The following is a 12,522-nucleotide window of genomic DNA, read 5'->3' on the forward strand; positions in this document are numbered from 1 at the left end:
TTCCTTAGCATCAGCATCCATCCATTTACCTGTATCCCAGAAAGTGTAAACAAAGCAAGCCGAATACCACGCCTATCCCAGCTATTACACTCTCCTTGTCACAACTACTGTTCGTTTTCAAGCCAAGAACACTTCCTGAAGACTGAGGGTGTAACTCATTGTTCAGGGCCCACTAAACACACACACACACACACACACACACACACACACGGTGAGGAAGCATACTTAATGATTTCTCATTATTTGCTAGTGTGTACCCTTAATTTTTTGTAAATCCTCTGTAGATACAGTGATCTTTAAAATGAAACTGAAATTATTCCTAGAATCTACCCAAAAGAAATAAAAACTACCTACCAAAGACTTCCTTTTTAAAAGATTTATTTATTTCATATGCATTGTTGTTTTGCCTGTATGTATATCAGTGTGAGGATGTCAGATTCCCTGGAACTAGAGTTACAGACAGCTGTGAACTGTCACATGGGTGCTGGAATTGAATCTGGGTCCTCTGGAAGAGCAGCCAGTGCTCTTAACTGCTGAGCCAACTCTCCAGCCCCATAAAAGACTTCTATAAGAATATTTATATGGAGGCTGGAGAGATTTAGAAAGGATTTAAACGTCCATTCATAAAAGAGTGGGTAAACAAGAGACAATGAATCCCGGAAAGAAAACTACACAGCAACAAGGAAAGACCTACTATATATGCAAAAACACTGATGAAGCCTGCAATCCTAGCCATTAAGAGGCAGAGGTATCTTGGGTTAATTTGTTTTTCACCTGTAGTAAGTAAAATGCTTAACCATGCAAGGGAGATGGAAGACATGCTGTCTTTACTGTTTGTCTTCTATTCATTGTACTCATTCACTTGAAAAACCGAATGTAACCATGTTGTAATTCCTATATTGCCTGAAAAACTTGGAATATATGAGCTATTGACAAAATATACAGCAGAAAGAACATAGAAAGAACACGAGAGAACAGAGAATAAAGAAGGAAGTCATCAGGGTTGGAAAGATGGCTCAGCAGTTAAGAGCATTGGTTGCTATTCCAGGGGACTCTGATTCAATTCCCAGCGCCCACATGGCAGCTCACAAAGATCTGACACCCTCATACAGGCAAAATACCAAAAGCACAATAAAATAAATATTAAAAAAAAAAAGTTTTTAAAAAAGAAAGCCAAAAAAAAAAAAAAAAAAAAAGGCAGAGGTAGGGGAATCACTGCAAGCTAAAGATCAGCCTGGCCTACATAATGAGACTTTGCCTCTAGAGGTGGCTGCTATCTCTTACTCCCTATTTTGAATGAATTCTGATGAAGCCCAAGATGAATTTTATCCAGCACCAGTCAGATCCATAGGTCAAAAGCCCCAGAGGTTACTGGTGGGAGCATGTGTTGAAGATTCAAGGCCCGAACCCTGATGCCCAACACTGGTTGTGGGAGCCACAAGCACGTGCTGGTTCCTGATATGCAACCAACTTTACTGTGCTGAAACCTCTGACACCGTTCCCTCCTCAAAGCCATCCTGCAAAGAGTGGCTGGGCTGGTCACCAGTTTTAACAGGCTGAACAGCAGAAGAAACGAACAGACAATTCACATGTTAAATTGAATTCTTCATGCTTAAGTAAAACCACAAAAGGGGGGGGGGGAGAATAAATTAGACTATCCCTTGTCTTTTTTTTTTTAAATTTTTATTTATTTATTATGTATACAATATTCTGTCTGTATGTATGCCTGCAGGCCAGAAGAGGGCACCAGACCCCATTACAGATGGTTGTGAGCCACCATGTGGTTGCTGGGAATTGAACTCAGGACCTCTGGAAGAGCATGCAGTGCTCTTAACTGCTGATCCATCTCTCCAGCCCCCTCCCTTGTCTTTTTAATGAAGCCTTTTGTGGTGCTGGTGAAGAATCTTATACAAAATGCTAGGCAAGAGCACAACCCCAGCCCTGTCCCTCAGCCTAAGATTCAAGAAAAAGCCCGAATAACAGCTGGGCAGTCTCCTGGGAGTAGATTATCTTGCATTTCTTTGATTTCATTTATTCTCAGAATAAACACCTCCCATTACACACACCCCACTAAGGCTGCCAATTCCTCTTTATGCTCTGACAGGTTTGTCATCTGCACTTGTCTATTTCCAGCACAGATAGTCACGGTAAAACCACTCAAGGCCCCTGTGACTAAACTGTTTTCTTATAACTACAACAGTGTAGTCATGAACTGCCATGATTTTTACCCTTCTAAACTTTTCTTTTTCAAAGTTGGGTGTGGTGGTACACACCTTTAATCCCTTGGGAGACAAAGGCAAAAAGATCTCTGTGACTTTGAGGCCAGGATGGTCTATAGACCTAGTGCCAGGGGCAGGCACAAAGAAACCCTGTCTCAAAAAACCAACCAAACAAACAAAAAAAATTTCTTTTTCAGGGCTATAGAGGTGGCTCATCCATTAAGAGTGCTTAATTTTCCCCAGCACCCAGAAGGCAGAGGCAGGTAGATCTCTGAGTTTGAGGCCAGCCTGGTCTACAGAGCAAGTTCTAGGACAACCAGAGCTACAGAGAAACTGTCTTAAAGAAAAAAGAAGGGAGGAAGGGAGAGAGGAAAAGAGGGAAGGAAGGAGGAAGAGAGGAAGAGAGAAAGATGATTCTCAATCACTTAACAAATCAAATCCCTTCTCTCTTCCTTTTTCTTCTGTGGCTTTGGAGCCTGTCCTGGAACTAGCTCATGTAGACCAGGCGTGCCTCGAACTCACAGAGATCCGCCTGCCCCTGCCCCTGCCTCCCAAGTGGTGGGATTAAAGGTTTGCACCACCACCGCCCAGCAAATCCCTTCTCTTTTTAGTCTCTACTGCTTGTTGTCCATTTTCACATTTATATTTTAGTGGTGTTATTAGAGATAACACTGTATTCACTGAGGTTTTTCTTTCTTTTTTTTTCTGAGTAAACTATATCAAGGCATCTTTTTTGTGTGTATGGTGCTGAAGCTTTTCCAGGTCTTAGACATGCTAAGACAACTGCTCTTCCATTGAGCTAGATTCCCTAGCCCACTTTTCTTTCTTTTTTGCTTCTCTGAGACAGGGAGAATTCCTCTGTGTAGCCCCTGACTGTCCTGGAACTACTTTATAGACCAGCCTGGTCTTGATTTCAAACATCCACCTGCCTCTGTCTCCGGAGGCTGGGATTAAAGGGGTGCGCCACCACTGCCTTGAAGCTGAGCTAGAGAGACGATGGATCAGTGGGAGAGTGCACTCACCTGCAGCATAACCGGCCCAGTTTCTAATAAACTACTGAAATGATCTCTAAAATTATACTCTACAGCATTTTTCACTTCTGTAAATTTTTATTAGGCCAAAATTTACTCATAACAACTATTCTTCACTGACATAAAAGTTTGGGGAGGTGGGCTGTTACTTTTCTAGCAAAGAGCACAGGGTATTGCGTTCACATGACTAAGTGCTTACTATCCACACTACTTTGGGTTCAATTCCTAGCACCAAACAAGACAAATCCTTTGCTTCCACACCATTTATCATTTCTTATTATGTACCAGGCATATATTGTTTTCTCATTAAAACAATCACTGAGGCCAGGCAGGGATGGGGGTGCACACCTTTAATTCAGCACTCAGGAGGCAGAGGCAGGTGAGTTCAAAGCCAGCCTGGTCTACAGAGTTCCAGGACAGTCACAGCTGTTACACAGAGAAACCTGTCTCAAAAAACAAAAACAAAACAAACAAAAAATCAAGGACCAGTATGATCACTATTGGGTATCTGCCATCCAACCCCACAACTTGAGTTTAATTCCTAAGACCCGTATGATAGATAGACAGGAGAGAATCAATTCCCCTGACCTTCACATAAGTGCTATGGCCTGCCTCTCTCTCTCTCTCTCTCTCTCTCTCTCTCTCTCTCTCACACACACACACACACACACACACTGTTTCAAAAAACAAACAAAAAATAAATAAATAAAGTTTCCAGGATTAAAACTGTTGAACAAAAAAGTACAAAGGTTTCTCTGTGTAGCAGCCCTGGCTCACAGAGATCAGCCTGTACAACATTTCATAGCTACCCCGTGCTGTCAGGATCCAAGAAGACACTCCTGGTTGTATAGTCCTTGCCTGACTTCCAAGAGCTGAGACTATAGTCTGTCCTGCATCCTGTCCCCTACCCCATGTTTTCTTTAGACAGTATCTCATAGAGCCTATGCTGGTCTTGAGCTTGTTACACAGCCAATGACCTTGACTGAACTTCTGGTTCACAGGCTTCTACCTCTTCAGTGCTGGAATTACAGGTATGCAACACCATATTGGATAAATAAAACCAGGGCCTCATCCATGTTAGGCAAACACTCTATTAACTCAGAAAAAAAAAAAGTTAAAAAGAAAAAGTTAAAAAGATTCCTTAAAAATATTCTAGGGGGAGCTGGAAAGATGGCTCAGTGGACTAAGAGAGCACTGGTTGTTCTTCCAGAGAACCCAGGCTAAGCTCCCAGCAACCACGTGGCAGTTCACAACTGTCTGTAACTTAGTTCAAACACAGACATATACATACATGCAAAGCACCAATGCACATAAAAATAAATCTTTAAAAAAACATTCTTAGAGCCGGGCGATGGTGGCGCACGTCTTTAATCCCAGCACTCGGGAGGCAGAGGCAGGCGGATCTCTGTGAGTTCGAGACCAGCCTGGTCTACAGAGCTAGTTCCAGGACAGGCTCCAAAACCACAGAGAAACCCTGTCTCGAAAAACCAAAAAAAAAAACAAACAAAAAAAAAAAACAAAAACAAAATAAAAACAACATTCTTAGGCACTCGGGAGGCAGAGGTAGGTGGATCTCTGGGAGTTCGAGGCCAGCCTGGTCTACAAGAGCTAGTTCCAGGACAGGCACCAAAGCTACAGAGAAACCCTGTCTTGAAAAACCAAAAACAAACAAACAAACAAACAAACAAAAAACCATTCTTAGCTAGGTGGTGGTGGCATACACTTTTAATCTCAGCACTAGGGGGAGTCAGAGGCAGGTGGAACTCTGTGAGTTCAAAGTCAGCCCTGTAGACAGAGCTGGTTCCAGGAAAATCCTGTCTTTAAAATAAAGGGGGGCCGGACGGTGATGGTGCACGCCTTTAATCCCAGCACTAAAGAGGCAGAGGCAGGTGGATCTCTGTGAGTTTAAGGCCAGCCTGGTCTACAAAAGCTAGTTCCAGGACAGGCTCCAAAGCTACAGAGAAATCCTGTCTCAAAAAAAAACATTAAAAAAAAAAGAGGGGGGGGCTCATTTCAGAGCTAGACATGATGAAAACTGGACATTGAATTACAGTGTGGAGGTTTAAAAAATTCACACTGTAATCGGACAACTTGGTACTAATTATTAAAAAGATATATGAAGGCCAAAGAGAAGGCTCAGCCATTAAGAAAAGTACAAACTGCTCTTGGAAAAGACCCAAGTTCAATTGTCAGCACCCACATCAGGCAGCTCACAACTGCTTGTGATTATAGCTCCAGAGGATCTGACGCCTCTGGCCTCCACGGGCAGTCCTGGACAACACTCATACACAGACCCATAGATATACACACAATTAAAACAACGAATCTTTTTGTTTGTTCCGCTTTTTTGAGATACAGCCTCACTATGCAACCCCGGCTGGCCTGAACTCAGATATCCCCCTCCGTCTCTCAAGTGTCAGAACTAAAGGCATGCGATATCACATCCAACCACAGAATAAACAAACACAAAGATATCCAACCACTAATGACCTGATGACCTGAATCGGATCTCTGGGACCTACAAAGGGGACGGAGAAAGATCCCCTCAAGTTTTCCTCTGACGTCCACCCAGGCACTGCAACAAATGCATGACCTTCCTCAAATAACACTCAACAGAACATATTTACATTTTGAGAATTCTTTCATGAAAGGTAGTGTTGAAAGCAGTTAAGATTATTGCTCCTATGGAATTGACATACATTCCAGAGAGGGAACTCAGCAATAGACAGATATATATATATATATATATATATATATATATATTAGTTAAATGATCCCATACCTATTTATCAACAATCTAAAAGTTCATCAAAAAGACATGTTAAATATGCTACCAATAATGAAGTATGAGAGAGTAAAAGGAAACCACCTCTCATGGCACAGCTCTGCTCTAGAGCTCCTGGCTACCATCTGCAGGACTGCGGGCTTGATCTCTAGCCAGCAGTTAAAAAGCGAGATCTTCATAAAATGGTGAGAAATGTGTCCAAAGTAAATAGAAGAAAAAAGCAAGTGGCTGCAGAGTATGCCTGGTATGTAATAAGAAAGCAAGCATGTGTATAAAATCAAAATTTCTTCCCAGGAATAGTAAGGACTAAGATAATGTAGGAGAAGAGACTTTCAATATTCCATCCCATCACCACTGTCCCCCCCACTCCACTGCAGAGGATCCGTCCAGGATAAGCACATAAGTGCTCTACCATTGAGCTGTAGCCAAGTCTAACAACCTGAGTTCAAGTCCAGGCCTCACGCAGTGGGGAGAAAACTGATTATCACATTGTCCTTTAACAAACATGAGCACCCAAATTCATTCTCTCTCTCTCTTTCTCTCTCTCTCTCACACACACACACATAATAAACTTTAAAAAAAGTACATAATCAAGCTTCATAACTCACCACATAATCTAACTTCTTGGTTGTGAGCCTTAGCCTTTAATTTCTGAGCCATCTCTCTAGCCCTAACCCAATTTTTAAATAGGGAAAGGATACAGACATTTCTTCTAAGATCAACAAATGATCAACTTCACTAGCAATTGGAGAAATTCAAACCAAACCCACAGAGATGTCACTACTCCATACTCAATAGGTTGGTGGTGATAAAACAGAATGTCATTGTGCGTGTGGTGGCATACAGATGGTCAGGCAGACGCTAAGTTTAAGTGCACCATGGACCACATAGCATGATTTGTCTCAGAAGAGAACATAACAAAAGACTGTAGTAATAAGAACGGGCAAAGAAGGCTGGGCATTAATCCTAGCACTTGGGAGGCAGAGGCAGGAGGATATCTGCCTAGCCTACAAAACAGAATAGCTAGGACTAAATGAAACATCTCAAAAACAAAAAGCCCCAAAACAAAAGTTGCAAAGATAAGTCCGGCTGTGGTGGTGCACGCCTTTAATCCCAGCACTTGGGAGGCAGAAGCTCCCAAGAACTCTGTGAGTTCGAGGCCAGCCTGGTCTACAAGAGCTAGTTCCAGGACAGGAACTAAAAGAGCTATGGAGAAACCCTGTCTCGAAAATCAAAAAAGAAAAAAAAAAAGTTGCAAAGATGAAGAACTCAGAACCCCTATACCTGCAGTTAGCAGTGTAAATGTGCAAATGGTACAAGCAACCTCATTCTTTCCCCCTTTCTGGAGTAAGGGTTTTTCTATGCAGCCCTGCTAACTAGCCTGGAACTCATTATAAAGCCCAGGCTGGCCTTGAACCTGCAGCATTCTTCTGTTGCCCACTTGCTGAGATTATATATGGGTACCACCTAGCTGTGGACACAGTTCCATGACTAGGACATTACACCTGAGCCATAAAACCCTGTGACTGGAGGGCCAGCACAATGGCTTATGGGAAAGGTGCCTGCTGCCAAGCCTCAGAGAGTTAACTCCCTGGGACCCAATTGATGGAGGGAGAGAACAGACTCCATCCAAATGTCCTCTAACCTCCACATGTACAGTGTGGCACACACACATGCACAGAGAAAATAGAAATGTCTATTTAGAGGGCTGGAAAGATGGCTTTGTGGTTAAGATCATTGGCTGGTATTCCAGAGGACCTGGGTTTGGCGCCCAGCGTCCATGTGGAGGCAGACGATTACTGTAACTCCAGCTCCAGGGGACCTGACACCTTCTTCTGGCCTCCTTGTCCTTCAGGCCAGACAAGTTATTTATAATAATTTTCTTTCTGACACAGGGTTTCTCTGAGTAGCCCTGACTTTGAACTCAGAGATCCATCTGCCTCCTGAGTGCTGCTGGGTAAAGGAATGCACCACCTTTCAAGGCTAGCAGTTGGCTTTTTGTTTTTTCTTTTTTCCTCCCTGAGACAAGCTCTAGTGTAACCATGGCTGGCTATACTTGAACTCAATATGTAGCCAAGAATGACCTCAAACTCCTGACCATCCTGTCTCTACTCTCAAGTATTGGCATGGTGACTTCATCTGCAGTCTCAGGGGCTAAGGTTAAGGCCTTCTACCTCGCAGGTTAAGTATTCCACCACTGTGCTACAATCCCAACCCGCTTTTTACTTTTTTGAGATAGGGCTAGGCTGCTCAGGTTGGCCTTAAACTCAATCTGTAGTCAAGGAAGGCCTTGAATTTGTAATTTTTCCTATCTGAGTTTTGGGAGTGAAGATTACAAAGTTTAACTTCTAGGCCAGTTTTGATTATATTTTGGAAGGTGAATTTGAAGGTATGTGAATTCTGTCAAAAACTTCATAATTCATTTGAGATAGTACCTTACAGTGTGTACTTAGCTGTAACTATGCCATAATGGGTAGCCTTGAATTAGGGTACTACTCCAGTCTCAAGACTCCCTGAATGTTGGGATTATATACAAAGCCACTAAGTCCAGATAAAATTATTCAAAATAAAAGGAAAGAGTATTTGTAGAGTTGATTAAACCTCCAAACAGTCAAAACGTCAGGATTAAATTTATGCTTCTTGATGATTTGTAGTCTCAACATTTCGCAATGAATTTAACATATACTTAGAATAAAGAAAGTGTTACACAGGTTTTTGCCTACTACAGAACACATCATTCCTAGGAAAATTAAGAACCAAACTGAATACAATGAAACTTGCAATTTTTAGCATTTCCAACGGACTATGCCAGCTGATTTGGATATTTCAAAAGGGAAGGCAAAGCTTGATTCTAAACAAATAATAGGTGGGCAGTGGTATTCTTTTCTATTCATTACGTGTAATGAAAGGGAAAAAAATTAATAAAAGAGTGAACAAAAGTCCTACTATAAACCATTTTTTTCTTTGGCCAAAAGGAAAGCAAACGGAAATGACAAATGGCTATTTTTGAATATTCGATGTTAGGTCTCAGACGCCTTTAAAGAAAAATTGTGAAAAAGAACAACTATGCCCACGATCAGAAAAGGAAGAAACCCGGGTACGATGTGCGGGCGGTGTCCCCAGCCGCGGGGCCCGCGTCCCTGCTGGTCCTTGCGGTGAACTGAGGCCCGGAGGCCCAGCCAGACGAGCTCCGCCACGGCGCGCCTGGGGACGCACTCCGCTCGGAAGGTCAGACCGAGCTAAGCCGCCCGGCTCCCGAGAGCTCCACCCTCCCCTCTCGCTCTCCCTCCCCTTAGTGGCCCCCGGAGGGGAGCAGGCGTGGCGCGGCGTGAGGGGGGGGAGGTGGCGTCCTCAGCGAGACGAGCTCCGCCGCCCCAGAGTGGCGGCCTTGGGTTATTAATAAACTCCGCTTTTGCCCAGGCTGCGCTCCGAAGGCGGCCGTGGGCTCGGCCAGGCCTCAGGCCCGGCGGGAGCAGAGCTGGAGGGAGAGCCGGGGCCCGAGTGGGCCCGCGCCGTCGCGCTGAGGGCGGCGGCCGGGCGGAGAATAATGCACACTGGGTAAAAACACATTTATATACGAACCTCCGAGAAAATTTTCCAACAATTCCTTCGTCCGACCACCATGCACCAGGACAGGAAACAGCCGCCCGGCCCCCAGGCCCCGCAACCCGCATAGCAATTCTGGAGCCCGCCCCTAGCCTCCATTGGGCTGTCATTACGTCACTCACCGGGAGACTCTTGCTCTCTATTGGCCCAAACGTCGTGACGGGCAGGAAGGCGCCACCGACCACGCCCACGCTCCGTGCGTCATCGCAGCCCGGTCTTCCGTCCCGCGCCGGAGTGGCTGCCGCCGAGGGCAGCGGCAGAGCTTCCGTGTCTGAGTGGCTGGGGGAACCGCCCGTCCCCGACCACTCCACCCGGCCGACGAGGGAGTTATGCCGAGTCCGGGGCCCCAGCGGGAGGCGCCATCTTGTAGCGAGGGAGGGAGGCCGGTCCTTCTGATTGCCCGGGAGGGAAATGGGGTGATGGGCGCCATTTTCCCTACAGGACGGAGGTGGCGGCTGTGGATCCCGTGGGCTTACGGCGCTCGCTGGGAGGCCGGATGCGCCTCGCCGTGCGACTGGCGACTGTGACTCCGTCGGGACGGAGGGCGGCGGGGCCCACGCGCTCCCCTGGGGCTCTGGGCTGGCCGAGGCCTTCGCTCTGGGGCTCTTCTGTCCCTGTCGCCGATGGCGGCACCGGGCTCCGAGCCTGCCTGCCCTTTCTCCGTCCCAGGGCGCGGCCGTGCGGGGGAAGTTTGCGCTTTCTGCTGCTTCTGCAATTCCGGCGGAGCCGCGCTTCCGCTGGGAGACTGTGTCCGTGAACTTGTCGGCCGACTCGGCGTCCCTGTTGTGTCCGAACTGAAGGATAGAGAAAGCATCCGTCGTGCTCTAAGTCTATTGAGACATTAGTTGTGGCGTATGTGGTATGATGTTTATTGGTGCTCTCGACCCAGTCCTTTTAAAAACCATTTTAAATATGAGGAATTTCAGGCTGTATTCGGTAAAGATGACGTGAGCTGCATAGTACGCAGTTAAATCGAGGCGGAAGTTTTTATTCCAATAGGATAGGGAGGATAACCAGCAGTAGCAGATTTTATTCAGTTTGTTGCAATTCAGGTAAGGATGGAATAGATAAAAGAATAAGTAAAAATATGTTAAAGACAAGTAGAAATTATTTGCATTTGTAATTGAGTCTAGTTGAAACTTGAGTGTTACTACTCTTACCTCACCCCGTTTTTTGAGACTGAGCTCTGCGGTATAGTCCATTTTATGAACTTGGTCATCCTGCTTCAGCCTCCAAGAGTACTAGGAGTACAAGTCTGTGCCACGAGACCCGACATCATTCCACTTGGGTATAAGTCGTTTCAGTTAGGTAGGCATAATGACATAATTGAAACGCAAATGCCATTTGAAAGGGAATAGAACTTGGAGCTTTTAAACATAACTTTTCTTTTTTGACTCGAGAGGTCTTGTGGCTCAGATTTGCTATGTAATGGCCGATAGCGACCCTGAAAGAATGATCCACCAGGCATGATAGGTGTATGTCACCTTTTTTGTCCTTAAACAGGGTCTTTCTACCTCCATATCTGGCCAATAACGGAATTATAGGCATGTGTCATCATCCTTGGTTCTGAACAATATTCTTTACAGCAGCGGTGCTCAACCTTCCTAACGCTGCAGTCCTTTAATAGTTTATGTTGTAGTGACCCCAACCATAAAATGATTCTCGTTACTACTTCATAACTGTAATTATGCTAGTCGTGAATTGTCACGAGGGGTCACGGCCCACAGGTTGAGAACCAAGTTGTGATTACTCTTTAGCCCTTGAGAAAAATGGGACATGACACTGGATTAGGCTACCTTATTTAAGTCTATTAGATTTTTCAGTCCTGTACTAAAAAATATACTTTCTGTACCCACAGATTGTATGATTTTTTTGAATCAAATCTTTCTGAACATGAAGTTTAGTGAATTCTATACTCCAGGTTACTCACCAAAAAAACCTGCTAAGAATGGTGAGTCTATACTAATATAAACAACTGTCCATTTTAACTCCTTGTGCATCCACGTGATACTAGAGATCAGATCTGTGTACACAGATACACCAGGCAAGTGCACGGCTTGCCTGTTTAAAACTGGCTTGTACTGGTAAAGATTGGGCGATGCTAGATTACATTTAGAGCCTCTCATCAGAGTTTTCCTGTTTTGGAGCCCATCAGGTTTGTGATGTACCAGTATATTCTTGGTTAACTTTTCAAGATAATGTTGGTAATCAGACTTACTGGTACTATAAGGACAAAATTCTCTAAGGAATAAAATTAAGACAAAAAAACTTGCTAAGCAGCTAAGGCTGTGCCAGACTTATAATCTTGTACATATATAACATGACTGGCAAACCCATAAAATTTTAATTGTCTAATTGTTTCTGCTTTGTCTAGTCTAAAATTATCTCTAGAGATTAGAGATCTTTGATTCGTTTAATTTTGGGATATGTGAGCTGAGAGACCTTTGCATATAAGTATTTGCATCATGGCTGTTTATTCTTATTAAATGGTCATATACGGTTTCTTTTGGGGCTCTGTTCTTTGACCAAAACCAGTACCACTATACTGTCATTAATAAATCTTTTTAGGGCTGGAGATATGGCTCAGAGGTTAAGAGCATTGCCTGCTCTTCCAAAGGTCCTGAGTTCAATTCCCAGCAACCACATGGTGGCTCACAACCATCTGTAAAGGGGTCTGGTGCCCTCTTCTGGCCTGCAGGCATACACACAGACAGAATATTGTATACATAATAAATATTTTTAAAAAAAAATCTTTTTATTCTGATTTTTGTGTACTCAAACTGAATAAATCTGTCAGTTCTTCGTGGGGGGCAAAAAATGAATTTAAGGTTGTATCAGGAGTGTGTGTAGATCAACTTGGAGTACATTGTAGTATTAACAG

At 44.2% G+C, this 12,522-nt stretch overlaps 1 protein-coding gene across 3 annotated transcripts in view; it reads right to left on the reverse strand.

The window, feature by feature from the left end:
* Positions 1–9,686, reverse strand: part of Znf143 (zinc finger protein 143) — a 42,823-nt gene extending 33,137 nt beyond the window's left edge. For 2 of the 3 annotated variants that reach the window (XM_057779550.1, XM_057779549.1), the window contains exon 1: positions 9,618–9,684. In XM_057779550.1, the coding sequence (XP_057635533.1) occupies positions 9,618–9,659 (42 nt within the window). In that variant the 5' untranslated portion in view covers positions 9,660–9,684. Of the gene's footprint in view, positions 1–9,617 lie in introns of all 3 variants that reach the window. The other variant, XM_057779551.1, reaches the window with a different exon arrangement.
* Positions 9,687–12,522: the final 2,836 nt, after the last annotated feature.

Source organism: Chionomys nivalis, chromosome 8 (assembly GCF_950005125.1).
Source record: "Chionomys nivalis chromosome 8, mChiNiv1.1, whole genome shotgun sequence".
Classification (NCBI taxonomy): domain Eukaryota; kingdom Metazoa; phylum Chordata; class Mammalia; order Rodentia; family Cricetidae; genus Chionomys; species Chionomys nivalis.